The sequence below is a fragment of the Triturus cristatus genome, chromosome 3_1, assembly GCF_964204655.1.
Source record: "Triturus cristatus chromosome 3_1, aTriCri1.1, whole genome shotgun sequence".
Classification (NCBI taxonomy): domain Eukaryota; kingdom Metazoa; phylum Chordata; class Amphibia; order Caudata; family Salamandridae; genus Triturus; species Triturus cristatus.
The window spans coordinates 742,796,812-742,820,671 of record NC_140583.1 but is presented as its reverse complement, the minus strand read 5'-3'; the positions used below and the strand labels follow the sequence as shown (position 1 = coordinate 742,820,671).

Here is a 23,860-nt window from a genome sequence, read left to right as displayed (position 1 = left end):
TCCCTTCTTGGATAAAAGGAGCGCTTCCTCCAGTGTCTCACAGCATTAAACAGTTAACATTAGCTGAAGTATAAGCTGCACCTCAATAATAATAATCTCTATAAAATTCTATGCCTCACATGCACAGAGATGACTCAGTGAAGAATAGTTTGAAAATTGCTATCTCTGCATTTCACACATTAGTCTGATGGTTAATTAAAGTAACTATATGCATCCTATAGGATATGCTTGTTCCTACCTCCATCCTGATATGAATCATGAGTGTGGAGGCTCACTTCTCTCTCTACAACTGCACGTCATACAGGGCATCACCCTTCACTTCTACAGCTCTTTCTAGTTGAGCACACACGTCTAATTAACTCTTCACACTCTACATGGCCTGGGTAAGCCCAACCACACACAAAGGCTGAAGGCCATATCTCTTGAGTCTAACACAGGATGATCTCCCCTTTGAAGTTCTGGTGGGAAGGGATCAATCAGGTGTGTCAGTTGAGGGTGGGGATGAAACTCTCAGGAAAGTTTTTCCTATGGATCAGTTCAATCCACCATGTTCAAATGTGCCATAATGCTGTGCAGGAAGGTTGGAACAGGGAATTAGTGATTATGTAAAACCTTAGGATTGGGCAAATGTGGTAAAATTCAACAAATTCTGACTTGATTCCAATGTCTTTACATATTTTCCTAATAATTGTATATCACTTACCAACAAGATGTCATTATAGTTCCATTTCAGCACCACACCAAGTTTAGATGAAATAATTAGGTAAACACAGTCTTGCTCAACCAGAACACTTTTTTCGCTGAAGGAGCCTGTTAGCCTGAAAGTAAAAACAAAACAACATACTTGAGCTCATGATTGCAAGTCATATGGACAAAAAATTAGGGACATTAGTTAATCACCTACTTGGTATTTAGTTTGATCATGTAGATTTTACATTTTGCAGATTGTAAATAGGCTGCTAATCAGATGAATATAAACAGATTATATAAAACAATAGCATTGGCGTTCTCCTACGAGCGTAGCCTACCTAAATATACATAACCTAGATATGTAGGTGGAGCATGGATATGTTAGTGCTAGGATATAGGATATGTTAGTGCCAGGATATATCCTAATGAAGCCAAGAATCCCCCAGGGAAGTACTAACCCCTCACCTGATGGTTCTGAATGAAGGACCCTGTCTCTGCATCGAGGATGGCACCCCTCAAGGGATGTCATGTCTCTGCCTGTCGAAGGATCAGCCTGCAGAGTGTCGGTCCAGCCTGGAAGGAATTCTCCTCTCTTTATATAAGGGGGAGTGATGGTCTTTTATACTAAAGTGGTCACTCCAGGGTTTCTTCTAGAATTGATATGTTTTGAAAACACCCACTAATCCTCTGCTAATCCTTTTTTAAACAAAAATGATCATGCACAGCTGGCTGTTGGCCATGGATGAAAAAAGTAGTGACCCCTATACAGAATAAATCTGCCTTGCCTGGGGACATGTTTATGTACGTCAGGTATAGGGATTAAGATAGGGTCCCAAGAGCCTGATGTCAGAGAGCCAGAAGTAAGTTAATAGGTAAAAGGTCACCTGTGTTAGGACCGTTATGTTGTGTGGATGGGACAAAATGTATGTAATTGGGATGCACATGATGGGACTATCCTAAAGAACATGACACATGACACCCACTCCTCATCAAAAGGTCAACAAGGTCCACTAGGAAATGATAGATCATGCTAAAAAGGGCATAAAATCATGTATATTAAAACATCCTAAAAAGCACTTCCATATCAAAATTATTCTTCCCTAAAAAAGTATTCATTAAAGGTCCTCTATATGTCTGATATATATTGTAATTGTTTTTCTGAGCACCTTGAAAGCCACTATGTTCAGAGAGAGTAGAGAAGAAAAACAAAGTCAGTATGACCTTCAATTTGGTACGTTTAAAAATTGTCCAAACGCTTCCCTGCACAGGAAAGGCCAGATTGTTTAAGAGTACTGCGCTGAATACTCAACATCACTGAAGATGTCATCCACAGGAGGCAGTCCTTCTAGCACCTCCAGTATGATATCAAGTGAGGAAAGTTGGTCATCACTTGTTCCCACGGCAGCTGTCAGGGAAGAATTATATGCCTGTGTGCCTGAGACTGATGCCTGCACATCCGTGTTAGAGCTGATCTCCATTCCAACAGGAGCTTAAGCGTCCTGTGGAGGCTATCATCAATATGGAAATATTCTGTGGACAACTCTGCACATGGGCCCGTAAAGGCACCAGGCGCATGGCTATGTCCGGCGGCGCAACCGATGGAAGTGTCAGACAGAGGTCCAACACGCTTCCGAATCCGCAAAAGAGGCAAGAATACTGGCAGAATGCAGTCAAGCCAGACCGGTCTGAAAGACAGGAACCAATGCTCACTCAGTTCTCGAAGCTGAGGTATACCCAGGAAGAACACCAATCACTCACAACAACATCGCTCCAGCAGTGTTCTCTCCATGTCTAGAATGATGTTGACATCCATTGTGAAGCAATAGATTACAATCAGGATGCCCGCCACTGAAAGCAGGCCCAAAGGAAGCCCTCCAAAAATGCTTCCAAGTACAGAATGTATGAATGATGGAATCACTCCGAAAATGGTTTGAAAGGTGGTTAACAGACCTGATCCAATGCTCTTAAATAAGTGTAATATCCCCGACGTATCAGACATGTTAAAAATACGATGGACCATTTCTCCAAAACGGAGCAGGAAGTTGGTATGGACCAGAGCCTGTATCTCTGCAGAGGACCGTGCAACTTGGAGATCAAAGTTCTCTCGGGCTGAAGTTAAGGCCACATTTTGCTGAAAAAACATGGCTATCAGTCTGCTCAGAGAATCAAACCTTATGTTGGAAACATTCAGTGAAGGCCACAGTGGTGCCTCCCTAACTGTGCGAGCTGGGGGAAACAATATTTGCTTACAACAAACAACCCTGGAGTTGACGGTCACTAGATAAGCAATGCTGGGTGTCAAACCACAGCAGCTTTGGTCATTCAGCATCAAATAACTCCCTTTGGAAAGTAACTAAAAAACTGGATTAATTACAGCAGCTGGGAACCCTTAAGGTAGCAGGACAAGTTTGGTATTGATTCATTACACGCCATGTGAAGCGACACTTCTTTACACACCAAAGACCCACTCCAGGCCTTTTCGCAGTTCGAACCACCAAAGAAAACGTCCTTCTCCTTATTCCTGCACTTATATGTGAATGGCAACTCACATGTTTCTCGTATGTCCCCTTCGCCCAATGCTTCATACCTGCCTACTGGATAATATTTCAGGCAGTATTGGAATTGGAATGTCATGATTGGTAGTGTGATATAGCCATGGATTAACCATTCCGTAGATGGTGACTCTGCTACAGTAAAGGGTAACTTCTCTAGTTTTTCAATGAGCAGCATGGTGTACTTTGCATCTCTGTATGCTATGGTCAATTGTCTGTTGGTCAGATTGTAGGGGAGAACAGATTTGTGTCTTTAATGTATCGCCATGGAATGTGGCCAGAACGCAATGACTGAAGCGTCCAGCTTACAAGCATGATAGCACTTTAGCTGAGATTGCCCATGTTGTAGAATAGACAAATCTTGTTCCATTATGTTGATAGCTGAGGACACAACGTTGCCCAGTGAACAAATACGAGACAAGAGTGTGGTCATGCCGTTGTCTACCACAGCTAAGGCCTTTCTAGGTTAATTCTATCTCTTTCACAAAGTCTCTCAGCAGCTACCTGTTGGGAGACTTTCCAGACTTCATTGTAGATGATATATAAGAAGCGTTTCCGACGTGGTTTCTTGTGACCTAACAAGAAATCCCTCAGATCCATGTTGCCTGACCGAAGGGAGAAGTGGTGTTTCGCTTGTGAAAGTGTTGAGGACTTTAGCCGATCTAGGCACAACTTTCCGACACTATAGGAAGTCACTATCTTTGAGTCGTCTGTGTGTACATAGCGTGGGTCAGGCCTGTGGATACTAAACCCATCGGGTGTACCCTTGAATCTTGCATTATACATATTTGTGTCTACAGGCCAAAACAACCAACCCTTCCAATCAGGAGATGATGAATTGTATGTACTTGTACCATGTGTCCCTTCACTTGTTAGTGTGTTATTTGAGATACCCTTAATAGGTGTGGGTAAAGGGATGCTCGGGGTCTTTAGGTCTTTAATTTTTGCAAACCATAACAGGTAGTCTTTTGCACTGTTCTCATCAGGAAAATCATCTGAACCTGCCACTCTCTTGTTCCCCAGATGGATTTTGTGTCTACGGCATCTCTCCCGTAGTCAAAACCCTGTATAGACAGTTGGGAGATAAAAGGTGCTGAATATATCAGCTTTGTGTTTGTTAGCATAATTTTCTTCACAGTTGCATTAGTCTGTGCAAGTTTGTAGAAAAATGATTCAGGGTCTGATTTAATGAAACCTGAAAATTATGCAAATTTCCGTGCAAATGTGGCAGAATTACCCTTTGGTGGTGTCGGAAAATGTTCCCATTGATGGTACACATTAGCAGCGCGTGGTACGCTTGCTCTATGCAAAAATCTATGACCATAATGCTGGTAACAAAACATGGTATCGTAATGGGCTGTATCTTCATAAAATTCTCTGTAAGAAAATGCAGCAGACTGTTCTAAATCTGTGAGCATAGTATGTACAGTCTCAATGTCCCAATCATCAGAGGATGTACTGGGGAAAATGAAATAATTTAAGGAAATTTTAAACAAATGTGGAATTTTCAAATGTTCAGTAGGACCATACACATCATTTGAAACTTTATCCCACACTTTACCATCAGGTATTGGAAGTGCTGTGATGTTCACTAGGGACAAGTCTCTTTGTTTACGGTGTGATGATGTACGTGGTTTCAGGACCAAGTTCACAGATTGTACTGCAGAGCGCTCTGGACGGTAATGTCTGTTCAGAAGCAGAAAAAAGACAGTCACTTTGCCAATCAAAATTAACAGGTATACTACCCCTATTGCAAACCAAAAATGCAACCAAGGTGACACTAAGTAAGTCTTTCTTTGAAATGGGTGGCGTTTGATCAGGTTCACTTGGTTCTGAAGAAAAATCATCGAAGTTGATCAAGTAGCCAGACACAGTTCGATCTATCTTTGGTAGCTCCACAGGTTTTGTAGAATTGGCAGATCTGTTGTTAGAAGGCACATTCATGCAGACATTATTGCTAGGACAAATTGCAACTTGCATTGTTTTTCATTCTTGATTTATTTTGATTTCAACTGGTGTGATTTGGACTCCATCATTTTTTACTCCTTCACATTGTGTAGTGGAGTCTTAAAAAGGTCATTAGTCTTTCCAGCTGAACTTCCTGTACAGTAGCAAGAGGAGATTTGCGGCTACTCAGGACCCCACGGGACCTACTGCTGACAATCGGCCACATGATGCGGTTTGATCAGATCAATGGAGCCTTTTTTTTTCTTTAGCCGGCAAGAGGCGGAAGAAGTACTGTTCTTGTTCCCACTACCACCAGAACAGATACAGGTGATCTGTAAGATGGCCCAGACTCTGTTCTGTCCACGATCTTTTCCTTGACCAGGTCCCCAACCTTCGGGACCCAGGCAGGTCTTGCCAGGACTGCTTTTACTTCCAGTGGCGGTGCGTTTGACTTGCATGTTGCTTTGTAATGCCTGGAATTCATTCAGTTCCTGTAAAACAGCCAAACGGTCATTCAGTTTAAATGGTTTTTCATACGCCACTATGCTGGCACAATCGAGATCCAAACAGGATTTCATAAGGGGTACGGCCTCCCAAGGATTTTCTTGCCATATTATTGAGTGCCCTTTGGACCCAGTATAGGTGATTGACCCAACTACAACCCGCACCTAGTGCCCTAGCTGTTAAGGATTGCTTTAGGTCCCGGTTTTTCCTCTCAACCACTGAATTTCCCTTGGGATGGTGGGGGGAGGAGTACTGCAAGGCCACACCCATACTTTCCATGGCTTCCTTGTAAGCTCTAGAGCTAAACGCAGGACCACGGTCGGAATGTAAAGTGCCAATTTCGTATGTCCCTATGAAGACTCGCTAATCCTTTATAACAGTTTGAGTGTCATCTGAGCGCTGGGGCCAAACCAATAGGAATCTAGAGCATGAATCCACTTCCACCAAGGTGTACTTGTAAGCCCATCTGAATTTAAGGCACCGCAGTGGTCCAAATAGACAAATGCAAGAGGTCTGTCTGAAATCAGCAGTGGTGTTCGTGGTGGCCTGTGAATGGTGGAACCCTTCATCTGCTGGCAAGTATCGCACTTTAGGACATAGTTCTTTGTTTGTTTTGTCAGCCCCGACCACCAGTAATGCTGCTTAAATAATGACATTGTTGCAGTGATTCCTCTGTGTGCAGAGCCCAGACCCTCATGTGCAGCTAGTATTAAACCTAATCTGTGACCTTTGTTTGGCATTACTCGAGGCACTCCTGGAATTTGAGCACACAGTGTGTTATGCGCATCTAACTTGGTAGAGTACTTGAAGGGAAAGCCTTATAACTCTATCCCCCCCTCCTGGAATTCGAGCATACGGTGTGTTATGCGCATTTAACTTGTAGGTGTACTTGAGTGGAAAACATTTTTGGCCAGACAGCAGAGTCGTTCTTTGTGGCATTGATAGCTACTAATATATCTCTGTCTATTCTTGTGTGTGAATGAGTGATTGTGGCAATGGCAGCAGTTTGCACTGTCACCTTGGCAGCTTCATCAGCCAGTAAATTCCCTTCAACATGTATGCCAACACGCTGATGTCTCAAGGTGTGAATACCTTGAGCCTGTGGCGGGCAAACGTTCAGCTTTGCCACTTGTTCTCGTAACAGTTTATGTTTTATCGTGCAACCCATGGCATCTTTAAACCCATTCTGGCCCCAGTAGTGAAAATATTCATTGTAAGATTGCACATAGTAAAAGGAATTGCACACAGTCAGTGTGGGGGATTCCCAATCTGCATACTGTAGTGCTAGTATCAGGGCTTTCAGTTCTGCCAGCTGCGCTGTTCCAACTCCCAGAGATTGTGTAGTCGTATTGCTGGGATGGAACTTGTCATCCAGTATATGACCCTTCACTATAGCACATGCAGCGCTATATTGTTGTTTACTTACAATAGCTGGTTGGACAGGACTATCAGTATAAATGATGTATTCATACTGATCTAGAGGCAAGATTTCATTCAGGAGAGGGTATTTTTGTTCGTACTGCAGGAATGCTTGAGTTCTTAGTGTGGGATCGTATCTATATTCCGCAACTGTTGTAGTGAGAGAATTAGCCCATTGTATCCATCGTGGATGCAGTGCATTCCTGATGCTGGCTTTGGTTACCGTTTTTAAAGTCGGTATTAGGGTTACAACGATGATAAGTTTCTCCTGTGCTAGAGCTCTTTCTCCTCCTACAGCAGTAAGTACTGCAGTCAGTATTTTTCTTTTGTAGCTGCAAATCGATTTTCAGCATTTGTGTACAAATGAGATTTGTATGCGAGTAGAACTGTCTCCCGTTCATTGAACGTGATGTAAGTATACCCTGATAACCCGGGGATGACCCGTATTACCAGGTTGCGGACGTTTACTCGTGTCTGGAAGTGTTTTGAAGCTATCATGTCAGCTTGAATTGAACGTAGAGTGTCTGTATGTTTTAAAACCACTTGTTTGCTGGGAAATCTGGTCTGATTAGATCGTAGAAAGGTTTGACTCTTTCAGCGTAGTCCTGAATGTATGTTCTGACGAAATGTAGAAATCCTAAAATGGAATGTAAACCCTTCAGAGTTTTTGGAGGCTGGATATATGTGCACTGTTCTAAAAAGTTTGCAGCAAGGCTTTTACCTTCAATTGACAGCTCATATCCCAAAAATAGGACGCTGAGATGGGCAATTTTCAATTTTTTTAAGTTACATTTGTAGCCCAAATTGGCAAAACCAACAATTATGTTGTTCACCCGGCACAAGTGTTCAAGTAATTCATCGTCCATCAGATAAATATCATCTACATAGGACACTGCCTCTTCATCGCAAGTTTGTAATAGCTCTGACACTCTTGCCGAGAATAACCCAGGGCTGTTCTTATAGTCTTGGGGCAGATGACAACATTGACGCTGAGTCCTGAGGGAAGAAAATACTGTCAAATATCTGCTTTCAGGAGCTAGATTTTGGCAGAAAAATCCATTCGAGATATCTGGTTTTGTTTTGTATTTCACACCTTGGTATTCAAGTTGGTCTAAGATTTCTTTGACTTGTTTATTCACCTAATTTTTAATAGGGTACTGTTTCTGTGGAGTTGGAGTACATTTTAACCCCTTTGCTGCTAGCCCCCCCCCTGCCCTAAGCCTATTTTGGGCTATTTGGGGTAGTTCGCGCTTAGGCCCCTGTAACTTTTTGACCACATGAGGTATCCACACCAAATTTGCGTACTTTTTTTCCAACATCATGGGGATTCTTTTTTTGGGAAAAATGGGAAAAAATGGCTACAGATAAAATCGTCTGTTTTTTTTCCCTGCAAAATATTATCAAAACAGGGGTTGTGGTGCTGAAATCACCATCTTCCCAGCTTTCAGGGACAAGAAGACCTTTGTCAGAAAACCACCATTTTTTACACAGTTTTGGCATTTGTCTGGGACCTAGCCTATTTTTGCTCTTTTTTGTGCTTTCAACCTCCTTCCAGTTAATGGTAGAAATGGGTATGAAAGCAATAATGGATCCTGGAAAGCTAAACATTTTAGAAAAGTAGACACAATTCTGAATTCAGTCAGGGGTCATTTGTGTAGTTCCTTCAAGGTTTCTTCATATAAACTAACAATTAAATATGGGAAAAATTGAAAATTAGTTGAACAAAAACAGCCATTTGTGTCAACGTTTTCACCTGTAACTTCTTCTAATTATGACAGCTGTTTGAAAGCAATATACCGTTACATTTGCTGGACCTTTCTGGTTGTGGGGATATATAGGACTTGTAGGTTCACCAAGAACCCGACGAACCTGAGCCAATAACTGAGCAGCATCTTGCAATGGTTTTATATTATGTACCGGGTATATAGCAATTATTTTGGGAAAATTTATACATGGAAAAATCGGTATGAAAGACACCTATGTATTTCTGAAATGGGAACAGAATATAGAGTTTAGAAACAGTAGGTATTTGCACATTTTCAAAATTGGGAGTGCCCATACTAGCATGAGAATTATAGTTCATTTTTCAAAATTACTTATTTTTTACACATTGTCTTTCATTTGGAAGGCAGAAAGGCATAGAAAGTCAATAGGTAATAACAGTTACTCTACAATTTTGTATTACCCTAAGTGTCCCGATAAAAATGGTACCTCACTTGTGTGGGTAGACCTTCTGCCCACGACAGGAAACGGCTCAAAACACAACTTGCCACACCACATTTTCACAATGAAAAATGAGCCTTTTTTTGGCAAGTACCTAGCTTTAGTTTTTTAACCCTAGCTTTGCCTGCACCAAGGGAAACGTAGCAAACATACACATTTTTGAAAACTAGACACCCAGGGGAATCCAGGAGGGGGTGACTTAACTTGCTCTCACCAGGTTCTGTTACCCAGAATCCCTTGAAAACCTAAACAATTGACAAAGAAAACACATTTGCCTCACATTTCTGGTGTGGAAAGTTCTGGAATCTGCGTGGATCCACACAATTTCAACCACCCCGCATTCCCCAATGGCTTCTGAGAGAAATGGGATCTCACTTGTGTGGGTAGGCCTAGTGCCCGCAACAGGAAACGGCTCAAAATGCAACGTGGACACACCACATTTTCACAGTGAAAATTGACCCTTTTTTTGCAATGTGCCTAGCTGTAATTTTTGAACACTAGCTCTGCCAACGCCTAGGAAAACCTAGCAAACCTATCCATTTATTAAAACTAGACACCTAGGGGAATCCAGGATGGGTTGACTTGACTGGCTGTCACCAGGTTCTGTTACCCAGAATCCCTTGCAAACCTAAAAATGTGTCCAAAAAAACACATTTTCCTCACATTTCTGTGGTAGAATGTTCGGGAATCTGCGTGGATCCACAAAATTACACCCACTCTGTGTTTCCCATCGTCTTCCGAGAAAAATGATATCTCACTTGTGTGGGTAGGCCTAGTGCCCTAGACAGAAAACGGCCCAAAACGCAAGGTGGACACACCACATTTTCAAAGTGAAAAATGACCCTTTTTTTGCAAAGTGACGAGCTATACTTTTTTAACCTTAGATCTGCCTGCACCTAGGGAAACCTAGCAAACCTATACATTTTTGAAAACTAGACACCCAGGGGAATCAAGGATGGGTTGACTTGACTGGCTCTCACCAGGTTCTGTTACCCAGAATCCCTTGAAAACCTAAAAAACTGTCAAAACAAACCCATTTTCCTCACATTTCTGTGGTGGAAAGTTCTGGAATCTGCATGGATCCACAAAATTCCACCGACCCCGCGTTCCCCAAAGACTTCGAGAAAAATGTTACTTCACTTCTGTAGGTAGGTCTAGTGCCTGCGACAGGAAACGGCCCAAAACGCAAGGTGGACAAACCACATTTTCACAGTGAAAAATGACACTTTTTAACAAAGTGCCTAGCTGTAGTTTTTTAACCCTAGCTCTGCCGGCACCTAGGGAAAACTAGCAAACCTGTACATTTATGAAAACTACACATCCAGAGGAATCCAGGATGGGCTGACTTGACTGGCTCTTACCAGGTTCTGTTACCCAGGACCCCTTGCAAATCTGAAAAATTGTCAAATTTTCCTCACATTTCTGTGGTGGGAAGTTCTGGAATCTGCGTGGATCCACAAAATTCCACCTACCCCATGTTACCTAAATTTTTCCAAGAAAAATGGTACCTCACTTGTGTGGGTAGGCCTAGTGGCCGTGACAAGAAACGGCCCAAAACGCAACATGGACACACCACATTATCACAATGAAAAATGGCCCTTTTTTTGCAAAGTGCCTAGCTGTAGTTTTTTAAGCCTAGCTCTGCCAACACCTAGGGAAACCTAGCAAACCTATACATTTTTTTAAATTAGACAGCGAGGGGAATCCAGGATGGGTTGACTTGACTGGTTATCACCAGGTTCTGTTACCCAGAATCCCTTGCAAACCTAAAAAGTTATACAAAAAAATTAATTTTCCTCACATTTCTTTGGTAGAAAGTTCTGGAATCTGCGTGGATCCACAAAATTACACCCACCCTGTGTTTCCCTTCATCTTCCGAGAAAAATGATACCTCACTTGTGTGGGTAGGCCTAGTGACCTAGACAGAAAACGGCCCAAAATGCAAGGTGGACACACCACATTTTCAAAGTGAAAAATGACCCTTTTTTTGCAAAGTGCCTAGATGTAGTTTTCGAACCCTAAATCTGCCGGCACCTAGAGAAACCTAGCAAACCTATACATTTTTTTAAACTAGACACCCAGGGGAATCAACGATGGGTTGACTTGACTGGCTCTCACCAGTTTCTGTTACCCAGGATCCCTTGCAAACAAGAAACATTCTCAAAAAAACACATTTTCCTCACATTTCTGGGGTGGAAGGGTCTGGAATCTGCATGGATGCACAAATTTCCACTCACCCCACGTTCCCCAAAGTCTGTCGAGAAAAATGGTACTTCACTTCTGTGGGTAGGTCGAATGCCTGCGACAGGAAACGGCCCAAAACGCAAGGTGGACACACAACATTTTCACAGTGAAAAATGACACTTTTCTTGCAAATTGACTAGCTGTAGTTTTTGAACCCTAGCTCTGCCAACACCTAGGGAAACCTAGCAAACCTGTACTTTTTTGAAAACTAGACACACAGAGGAATCCAGGAAGGGGTGACTTGAATGGCTCTTACCAGGTTCTGTTACCCAGGATCCCTTGCAAACCTGAAAAATTGTCAAAAAAAACACATTTTCCTCACATTTCTGTGGTAGCAAGTCCTGGAATCTGCATGGATCCACAAAATTCCACCCAACACGCATTCCCCAAAGTCTTCCGAGAAAAATGGTACTTCACTTCTGTAGGTAGGCCTAGTGCCTCCAACAGGAAACGGCACAAAACACAAGGTGGACACACAACATTTTCACAGAGAAAATTGACACTTTTCTTGCAAATTGACTAGCTGTAGTTTTTGAACCCTAGCTCTGCCAACACCTAGGGAAACGTAGCAAACCTATACATTTTTTAATACTAGACACACAGGTAAATCAAGGATGGGGTGACTTGACTGGTTTTCACCAGGTTCTGTTACCCAGAATCCCTTGCAAGCCTAAACATTTGTCCAAAAACACACATTTTCCTCACATTTCTGTGGTAGAAAGTTCTGGAATCTGCGTGGATCCACAAAATTCCATCTACCCTGTGTTACCCAAAGTCTTCCGAGAAAAATGGTACCTCACTTGTGTGGGTGGGTCTAGTGCTTGCAACAGGAAACAGCACAAATCGCAAGGTGGACACACCACATTTTCAGAGTGAAAAATGACCCTTTTTTTGCAAGGTGCCTAGTTGTAGTTTTTAAACCCTAGCTCTGCAGGCACCTAGGGAAAACTAGCACACCTATACATTTTTTAAACTTAGACACCAAGGGGAATCCAGGATGGGGTGACTTAACTGGCTCTCACCAGGTTCTGTTTTCCAGAATCCCTTGTAAACCTAAAACATTGTCAAAAGAAAAATGTCCTCACATTTCTGTTGTGGTAAGTTCTGGAATCTGTGTGGATCCACAAAATTACATGCACCCCTCATTCCCAAAAGTCTTCCGAGAAAAATGGTACCTCACTTGTGTGGGTGGGCCTAGTGCTTGCAACAGGAAACAGCACAAATCACAAGGTGGACACTCCACATTTTCAGAGTGAAAAATGACCCTTTTTTTGCAAGGTGCCTAGCTGTAGTTTTTAAACCCTAGCTCTGCAGGCACCTAGGGAAAACTAGCAAACCTATACATTTTTTAAACTTAGACACCAAGGGGAATCCAGGATGGGGTGACTTAACTGGCTCTCACCAGGTTCTGTTACCCAGAATCCCTTGTAAACCTAAAACATTGTCAAAAGAAAAATGTCCTCACATTTCTGTTGTGGTAAGTTCTGGAATCTGTGTGGATCCACAAAATTACATGCACCCCTCGTTCCCCAACGTCTTCCGAGAAAATGGTACCTCACTTGTGTGGGTGGGCCTAGTTCTTGCGACAGGAAACGGCCCAAAACGCAAGGTGGACACAGCACATTTTCGCAGTGAAAATTTACCCTTTTTTTGCAAAGTGCCTAGCTGTCATTTTTTAACCCTAGCTCTGCCAACACCTAGGGAAACCTAGCAAACCTATACATTTTCTAAAATTAGACACCCAGGGGAATCCAGGATGGGTTGACTTGACTGGCTCTCACGAGGTTCTGTTACCCAGAATCCCTTGCAAACCTAAACATTTGTACAAAAAAACACATTTTCCTCACATTTATGTGGTGGAAAGTTCTGGAATCTGCGTGGATCCACAAAATTCCACCCACCCCGCATTCCCCAAAGTCTTCCGAGAAAAATGGTACCTCACTCGTGTGGGTCGGCCTAGTGCCCGCAACAGGAAACGGCCCAAAACGCAACATGGACACACCACATTTTCACAGTGAAAATTGACCATTTTTTGCAAAGTGCCTAGCTGTTGTTTTTTAAGCCTAGCTTTGCCAACACCTAGGGAAACCTAGCAAACCTATACGTTTTTTTACAATTAGACACCGAGGGGAATCCAGTATGGGTTGACTTGACTGGTTCTCACCAGGTTCTGTTACCCAGAATCCCTTGCAAACCTAAAAAGTTGTACAAAAAAATACATTTTCCTCACATTTCTGTGGTAGAAAATTCTGGAATCTGCGTGGATCCACAAAATTACACCCACCCTGTGTTTCCCACTGTCTTCCAAGAAAAATTATATCTCACTTGTGTGGGTAGGCCTAGTGCCCTAGTCAGAAAACGGCCCAAAACGCAAGGTGGACACATCACATTTTCAAAGTGAAAAATTACCCTTTTTTTGCAAAGCGCCTAGATCTAGTTTTTGAACCCTAGATCTGCCGGCACCTAGCGAAACCTAGCAAACCTATAAATTTTTGAAAACTAGACACCCAGGGGAATCAAGGATGGGTTAACTTGACTGGCTCTCACCAGGTTCTGTTACCCAGAATCCCTTGCAAACGTGAAAAATTATCAAAAAAACACATTTTCCTCACATTTCTGTGGTGGAAAGATCTGGATTCTGCATTGATCCACAAAATTCCACCCACTCCGCGTTCCCCAAAGTCGTTTGAGAAAAATGGTACTTCACTTCTGTGGGTAGGCCGAGTGCCTGCGACAGGAAACGGCCCAAAACGCAAGGTGGACACACCACATTTTCAAAGTGAAAAATTACCCTTTTTTTCAAAGTGCCTAGCCGTAGTTTTTGAACCCTAGCTCTACCGGCACCTAGGGAAAACTAGCAAACCTGTACATTTTTTAAAACTAGACACACAGAGGAATCCAGGATGGGTGACTTGACTGGCTCTTACCAGGTTCTGTTACCCAGGATCCCTTGCAAACCTGAAAAATTGTCAAAAAGCCACATTGTCCTCACATTTCTGTGGTGGAAAGTTCTGGAATCTGCATGGATCCACAAAACTCTACTCATCACGCGTTCCCCAAAATCTTCCGAGAAAAATGGTACTTCACTTCTGTAGGTAGGCCTAGAGCCTGCAATAGGAAACGGCCCAAAACACAAAGGTGGACACACCACATTTTCACAGTGAAAATTGACCCTTTTCTTGCAAAGTGCATAGCTGTAGTTTTTGAACCCTAGGTCTGCCAACATCTATGGAAACCTAGCAAACCTATACATTTTTTAAAACTAAACACACAGGGAAATCCAGGATGGGTTGACTTGACTGGCTCTCACCAGGTTGTGTTATCCAGAATTCCTTGCAAGCCAAAAAATGTGTCCAAAAAACCACATTTTCCTCACATTTCTGTGGTAGAATGTTCTGGAATCTGTGTGGATCCACAAAATTACACCCACCCTGTGTTTCCCATCGTCTTCCGAGAAAAATGATATCTCACTTGTGTGGGTAGGCCTAGTGCCCTAGACAGAAAACGGCCCAAAACGCAAGTTGGACACACCACATTTTCAAAGTGAAAAATGACCCTTTTTTTGCAAAGAGCCTAGATCTAGTTTTTGAAACCTAGATCTGCCGGCACCTAGTGAAACCTAGCAAACCTATACATTTTTTAAAACTAGACACACAGGGAAATCCAGGATAGGGTGACTTGACTGGCTCTCACCAGGTTCTGTTACCCAGAATCCCTTGCAAGCCTAAAAATGTGTCCAAAAAAACACATTTTCCTCACATTTCTGTGGTAGAAAGTTCTGGAATCTGCGTGGATCCACAAAATTCCACCTACCCCGTGGTACCCAAAGTCTTCCAAGAAAAATGGTACCTCATTTGTGTGGGTAGGCCTAGTGCCCTAGACAGGAAACGGCTCAAAATGCAAGGTGGACACACCACATTTTCAAAGTGAAAAATTACCCTTTTTTTGCAAAGCGCCTAGCTGTAGTATTTGAACCCTAGCTCTGCCGGCACCAAGGGAAAACTAGCAAACCTATACATTTTTGAAAACTAGACACCGAGAGGAATCCAGGATGGGGTGACTTGACTGGCTCTTACCAGGTTCTGTTACCCAGAACCCATTGTAAATCTAAAAAATTGTAAAAAACAAAGTTCCTCAAATTTCTGTTGTGGTAAGTTCTGGAATCTGTGTGGATCCACAAAATTACATGCACCCCTCGTTCCCCAAAGTCTTCCGAGAAAAATGGTACGTCACTTGTGTGGGTGGGCCTAGTGCTTGTGACAGGAAACAGCCCAAAACGCAAGGTGGACACACCACATTTTCAGAGTGAAAAATTACCCTTTTTTTGCGAGGTGCCTAGCTGTAGTTTTTAAACCCTAGCTCTGCAGGCACCTAGGGAAACCTAGCAAACCTATACATTGTTGAATAAAAGACACCCAGGGGAATCCAGGATGGGGTGACTTAACTGGCTCTCACCAGATTCTGTTACCCAGAATCCCTTGAAAATCTAAAAAAGTGTAAAAAAAACCAAATTTTCCTCACATTTATGTAGTGGAATGTTCTGGAATCTGCATGGATCCACAAAATTACACCCACCCCGCATTCCCCAAAGTCTTCCGAGAAAAATCGTACCTCACTTGTGCAGGTAGGCCTAGTGCCCCCAACAGGAAACGGCCCAAAACGCAACACGGACACACCACATTTTCACTGTGAAAATTGACCATTTTTTGCAAAGTGCCTAGCTGTCATTTTTTAACCCTAGCTCTGCCAACACCTAGGGAAACCTAGCAAACCTATACATTTTTTTAAATTAGACACCGAGGGGAATCCAGGATGGGTTGACTTGACTGGCTCTCACCAGGTTCTGTTAGCCAGAATCCCTTGCAAACCTAAAAAGTTGTACAAAAAAATACATTTTCCTCACATTTCTGTGGTAGAAAATTCTGGAATCTGCGTGGATCCACAAAATTACACCCACCCTGTGTTTCCCATTGTCTTCCAAGAAAAATGATATCTCACTTGTGTGGGTAGGCCTAGTGCCCTAGTCAGAAAACGGCCCAAAACGCAAGGTGGACACATCACATTTTCAAAGTGAAAAATTACCCTTTTTTTGCAAAGCGCCTAGATCTAGTTTTTGAACCCTAGATCTGCCGGCACCTAGCGAAACCTAGCAAACCTATAAATTTTTGAAAACTAGACACCCAGGGGAATCAAGGATGGGTTAACTTGACTGGCTCTCACCAGGTTCTGTTACCCAGAATCCCTTGCAAACATGAAAAATTATCAAAAAAACACATTTTCCTCACATTTCTGTGGTGGAAAGATCTGGATTCTGCATTGATCCACAAAATTCCACCCACTCCGCGTTCCCCAAAGTCTTTTGAGAAAAATGGTACTTCACTTCTGTGGGTAGGCCGAGTGCCTGCGACAGGAAACGGCCCAAATCGCAAGGTGGACACACCACATTTTCAAAGTGAAAAATTACCCTTTTTTTCAAAGCGCCTAGCTGTAGTATTTGAACCCTAGCTCTGCCGGCACCAAGGGAAAACTAGAAAACCTATACATTTTTGAAAACTAGACACCCAGAGGAATCCAGGATGGGGAGACTTGACTGGCTCTTACCAGGTTCTGTTACCCAGAATCCATTGTAAACCTAAAAAATTGTAAAAAAAAGTTCCTCATATTTCTGTTGTGGTAAGTTCTGGAATCTGTGTGGATCCACAAAATTACATGCACCCCTCGTTCCCCAAAGTCTTCCGAGAAAAATGGTACGTCACTTGTGTAGGTGGGCCTAGTGCTTGCAACAGGAAACAGCCCAAAACGCAAGGTGAACACACCACATTTTCAGAGTGAAAAATTACCCTTTTTTTGCGAGGTGCCTAGCTGTAGTTTTTAAACCCTAGCTCTGCAGGCACCTAGGGAAACCTAGCAAACCTATACATTGTTGAATAAAAGACACCCAGGGGAATCCAGGATGGGGTGACTTAACTGGCTCTCACCAGTTTCTGTTACCCAGAATCCCTTGAAAATCTAAAAAAGTGGCAAAAAAAAAAAACAAATTTTCCTCACATTTATGTAGTGGAATGTTCTGGAATCTGCATGGATCCACAAAATTACACCCACCCCGCATTCCCCAAAGTCTTCCGAGAAAAATCGTACCTCACTTGTGCAGGTAGGCCTAGTGCCCCCAACAGGAAACGGCCCAAAACGCAACACGGACACACCACATTTTCACAGTGAAAATTGACCATTTTTTGCAAAGTGCCTAGCTGTCATTTTTTAACCCTAGCTCTGCCAACACCTAGGGAAACCTAGCAAACCTATACATTTTTTTAAATTAGACACCGAGGGGAATCCAGGATGGGTTGACTTGACTGGCTCTCGCCAGGTTCTGTTAGCCAGAATCCCTTGCAAACCTAAAAAGTTGTACAAAAAAATACATTTTCCTCACATTTCTGTGGTAGAAAATTCTGGAATCTGCGTGGATCCACAAAATTACACCCACCCTGTGTTTCCCATTGTCTTCCAAGAAAAATGATATCTCACTTGTGTGGGTAGGCCTAGTGCCCTAGTCAGAAAACGGCCCAAAACGCAAGGTGGACACATCACATTTTCAAAGTGAAAAATGACCCTTTTTTTGCAAAGCGCCTAGATCTAGTTTTTGAACCCTAGATCTGCCGGCACCTAGCGAAACCTAGCAAACCTATAAATTTTTGAAAACTAGACACCCAGGGGAATCAAGGATGGGTTAACTTGACTGGCTCTCACCAGGTTCTGTTACCCAGAATCCCTTGCAAACATGAAAAATTATCAAAAAAACACATTTTCCTCACATTTCTGTGGTGGAAAGATCTGGATTCTGCATTGATCCACAAAATTCCACCCACTCCGCGTTCCCCAAAGTCTTTTGAGAAAAATGGTACTTCACTTCTGTGGGTAGGCCGAGTGCCTGCGACAGGAAACGGCCCAAATCGCAAGGTGGACACACCACATTTTCAAAGTGAAAAATTACCCTTTTTTTCAAAGTGCCTAGCCGTAGTTTTTGAACCCTAGCTCTACCGGCACCTAGGGAAAAATAGCAAACCTGTACATTTTTTAAAACTAGAAACACAGAGGAATCCAGGATGGGGTGACTTGACTGGCTCTTACCAGGTTCTGTTACCCAGGATCCCTTGCAAACCTGAAAAATTGTCAAAAAGCCACATTGTCCTCACATTTCTGTGGTGGAAAGTTCTGGAATCTGCATGGATCCACAAAACTCTACTCATCACGCGTTCCCCAAAATCTTCCGAGAAAAATGGTACTTCACTTCTGTAGGTAGGCCTAGAGCCTGCAATAGGAAACGGCCCAAAACACAAAGGTGGACACACCACATTTTCACAGTGAAAATTGACCCTTTTCTTGCAAAGTGCATAGCTGTAGTTTTTGAACCCTAGGTCTGCCAACATCTATGGAAACCTAGCAAACCTATACATTTTTTAAAACTAAACACACAGGGAAATCCAGGATGGGGTGACTTGACTGGCTCTCACCAGGTTGTGTTATCCAGAATTCCTTGCAAGCCTAAAAATGTGTCTAAAAAACCACATTTTCCTCACATTTCTGTGGTAGAATGTTCTGGAATCTGTGTGGATCCACAAAATTACACCCACCCTGTGTTTCCCATCGTCTTCCGAGAAAAATGATATCTCACTTGTGTGGGTAGGCCTAGTGCCCTAGACAGAAAACGGCCCAAAACGCAAGTTGGACACACCACATTTTCAAAGTGAAAAATGACCCTTTTTTTGCAAAGAGCCTAGATCTAGTTTTTGAAACCTAGATCTGCCGGCACCTAGTGAAACCTAGCAAACCTATACATTTTTTAAAACTAGACACACAGGGAAATCCAGGATAGGGTGACTTGACTGGCTCTCACCAGGTTCTGTTACCCAGAATCCCTTGCAAGCCTAAAAATGTGTCCAAAAAAACACATTTTCCTCACATTTCTGTGGTAGAAAGTTCTGGAATCTGCGTGGATCCACAAAATTCCACCTACCCCGTGGTACCCAAAGTCTTCCAAGAAAAATGGTACCTCATTTGTGTGGGTAGGCCTAGTGCCCTAGACAGGAAACGGCTCAAAATGCAAGGTGGACACACCACATTTTCAAAGTGAAAAATTACCCTTTTTTTGCAATGCGCCTAGCTGTAGTATTTGAACCCTAGCTCTGCCGGCACCAAGGGAAAACTAGCAAACCTATACATTTTTGAAAACTAGACACCGAGAGGAATCCAGGATGGGGTGACTTGACTGGCTCTTACCAGGTTCTGTTACCCAGAACCCATTGTAAATCTAAAAAATTGTAAAAAAAAAAGTTCCTCAAATTTCTGTTGTGGTAAGTTCTGGAATCTGTGTGGATCCACAAAATTACATGCACCCCTCGTTCCCCAAAGTCTTCCGAGAAAAATGGTACGTCACTTGTGTGGGTGGGCCTAGTGCTTGTGACAGGAAACAGCCCAAAACGCAAGGTGGACACACCACATTTTCAGAGTGAAAAATTACCCTTTTTTTGCGAGGTGCCTAGCTGTAGTGTTTAAACCTTAGCTCTGCAGGCACCTAGGGAAACCTAGCAAACCTATACATTGTTGAATAAAAGACACCCAGGGGAATCCAGGATGGGGTGACTTAACTGGCTCTCACCAGATTCTGTTACCCAGAATCCCTTGAAAATCTAAAAAAGTGTAAAAAAAAACAAATTTTCCTCACATTTATGTAGTGGAATGTTCTGGAATCTGCATGGATCCACAAAATTCCACACACCCCGCATTCCCCAAAGTCTTCCGAGAAAAATCGTACCTCACTTGTGTGGGTAGGCCTAGTGCCCCCAACAGGAAACGGCCCAAAACGCAACGTGGACACACCACATTTTCACAGTGAAAATTGACCATTTTTTGCAAAGTGCCTAGCTGTCATTTTTTAACCCTAGCTCTGCCAACACATAGGGAAACCAAGCAAACCTATAACTTTTTTTAAATTAGACACCGAGGGGAATCCAGGATGGGTTGACTTGACTGGCTCTCACCAGGTTCTGTTAGCCAGAATCCCTTGCAAACCTAACAAGTTGTACAAAAAAATAAATTTTCCTCACATTTCTGTGGTAGAAAATTCTGGAATCTGCGTGGATCCACAAAATTACACCCACCCTGTGTTTCCCATCGTCTTCCGAGAAAAATGATATCTCACTTGTGTGGGTAGGCCTAGTGCCCTAGTGAGAAAACGGCCCAAAACGCAAGGTGGACACATCACATTTTCAAAATGAAAAATTACCCTTTTTTTGCAAAGCGCCTAGCTGTAGTATTTGAACCCTAGCTCTGCCGGCACCAAGGGAAAACTAGAAAACATATACATTTTTGAAAACTAGACACCCAGAGGAATCCAGGATGGGGAGACTTGACTGGCTCTTACCAGGTTCTGTTACCCAGAATCCATTGTAAACCTAAAAAATTGTAAAAAAAAGTTCCTCATATTTCTGTTGTGGTAAGTTCTGGAATCTGTGTGGATCCACAAAATTACATGCACCCCTCGTTCCCCAAAGTCTTCCGAGAAAAATGGTATGTCACTTGTGTAGGTGGGCCTAGTGCTTGCAACAGGAAACAGCCCAAAACGCAAGGTGAACACACCACATTTTCAGAGTGAAAAATTACCCTTTTTTTGCGAGGTGCCTAGCTGTAGTTTTTAAACCCTAGCTCTGCAGGCACCTAGGGAAACCTAGCAAACCTATACATTGTTGAATAAAAGACACCCAGGGGAATCCAGGATGGGGTGACTTAACTGGCTCTCACCAGTTTCTGTTACCCAGAATCCCTTGAAAATCTAAAAAAGTGGCAAAAAAAACAAACAAATTTTCCTCACATTTATGTAGTGGAATGTTCTGGAATCTGCATGGATCCACAAAATTACACCCACCCCGCATTCCCCAAAGTTTTCCGAGAAAAATCGTAACTCACTTGTGCGGGTAGGCCTAGTGCCCCCAACAGGAAACGGCCCAAAACGCAACACGGACACACCACATTTTCACAGTGAAAATTGACCATTTTTTGCAAAGTGCCTAGCTGTCATTTTTTAACCCTAGCTCTGCCAACACCTAGGGAAACCTAGCAAACCTATACATTTTTTTAAATTAGACACCGAGGGGAATCCAGGATGGGTTGACTTGACTGGCTCTCACCAGGTTCTGTTAGCCAGAATCCCTTGCAAACCTAAAAAGTTGTACAAAAAAATACATTTTCCTCACATTTCTGTGGTAGAAAATTCTGGAATCTGCGTGGATCCACAAAATTACACCCACCCTGTGTTTCCCATTGTCTTCCAAGAAAAATGATATCTCACTTGTGTGGGTAGGCCTAGTGCCCTAGTCAGAAAACGGCCCAAAACGCAAGGTGGACACATCACATTTTCAAAGTGAAAAATGACCCTTTTTTTGCAAAGCGCCTAGATCTAGTTTTTGAACCCTAGATCTGCCGGCACCTAGCGAAACCTAGCAAACCTATAAATTTTTGAAAACTAGACACCCAGGGGAATCAAGGATGGGTTAACTTGACTGGCTCTCACCAGGTTCTGTTACCCAGAATCCCTTGCAAACGTGAAAAATTATCAAAAAAACACATTTTCCTCACATTTCTGTGGTGGAAAGATCTGGATTCTGCATTGATCCACAAAATTCCACCCACTCCGCGTTCCCCAAAGTCTTTTGAGAAAAATGGTACTTCACTTCTGTGGGTAGGCCGAGTGCCTGCGACAGGAAACGGCCCAAATCGCAAGGTGGACACACCACATTTTCAAAGTGAAAAATTACCCTTTTTTTCAAAGTGCCTAGCCGTAGTTTTTGAACCCTAGCTCTACCGGCACCTAGGGAAAACTAGCAAACCTGTACATTTTTTAAAACTAGACACACAGAGGAATCCAGGATGGGGTGACTTGACTGGCTCTTACCAGGTTCTGTTACCCAGGATCCCTTGCAAACCTGAAAAATTGTCAAAAAGCCACATTGTCCTCACATTTCTGTGGTGGAAAGTTCTGGAATCTGCATGGATCCACAAAACTCTACTCATCACGCGTTCCCCAAAATCTTCCGAGAAAAATGGTACTTCACTTCTGTAGGTAGGCCTAGAGCCTGCAATAGGAAACGGCCCAAAACACAAAGGTGGACACACCACATTTTCACAGTGAAAATTGACCCTTTTCTTGCAAAGTGCATAGCTGTAGTTTTTGAACCCTAGGTCTGCCAACATCTATGGAAACCTAGCAAACCTATACATTTTTTAAAACTAAACACACAGGGAAATCCAGGATGGGGTGACTTGACTGGCTCTCACCAGGTTGTGTTATCCAGAATTCCTTGCAAGCCTAAAAATGTGTCTAAAAAACCACATTTTCCTCACATTTCTGTGGTAGAATGTTCTGGAATCTGTGTGGATCCACAAAATTACACCCACCCTGTGTTTCCCATCGTCTTCCGAGAAAAATGATATCTCACTTGTGTGGGTAGGCCTAGTGCCCTAGACAGAAAACGGCCCAAAACGCAAGTTGGACACACCACATTTTCAAAGTGAAAAATGACCCTTTTTTTGCAAAGAGCCTAGATCTAGTTTTTGAAACCTAGATCTGCCGGCACCTAGTGAAACCTAGCAAACCTATACATTTTTTAAAACTAGACACACAGGGAAATCCAGGATAGGGTGACTTGACTGGCTCTCACCAGGTTCTGTTACCCAGAATCCCTTGCAAGCCTAAAAATGTGTCCAAAAAAACACATTTTCCTCACATTTCTGTGGTAGAAAGTTCTGGAATCTGCGTGGATCCACAAAATTCCACCTACCCCGTGGTACCCAAAGTCTTCCAAGAAAAATGGTACCTCATTTGTGTGGGTAGGCCTAGTGCCCTAGACAGGAAACGGCTCAAAATGCAAGGTGGACACACCACATTTTCAAAGTGAAAAATTACCCTTTTTTTGCAAAGCGCCTAGCTGTAGTATTTGAACCCTAGCTCTGCCGGCACCAAGGGAAAACTAGCAAACCTATACATTTTTGAAAACTAGACACCGAGAGGAATCCAGGATGGGGTGACTTGACTGGCTCTTACCAGGTTCTGTTACCCAGAACCCATTGTAAATCTAAAAAATTGTAAAAAAAAAAGTTCCTCAAATTTCTGTTGTGGTAAGTTCTGGAATCTGTGTGGATCCACAAAATTACATGCACCCCTCGCTCCCCAAAGTCTTCCGAGAAAAATGGTACGTCACTTGTGTGGGTGGGCCTAGTGCTTGTGA

General features: G+C 42.9%; 1 protein-coding gene across 1 annotated transcript in view; it reads right to left on the bottom strand.

The window, feature by feature from the left end:
• The window catches only part of LOC146860906 (mucin-5B-like), an 814,361-nt gene that overhangs the window by 680,732 nt on the left and 109,769 nt on the right, over positions 1–23,860 (bottom strand). The window contains exon 3 of the mRNA XM_085644901.1: positions 704–818. Coding sequence (XP_085501027.1) covers positions 704–818 — 115 coding nt within the window. The remainder of the gene's footprint in view (positions 1–703; positions 819–23,860) is intronic.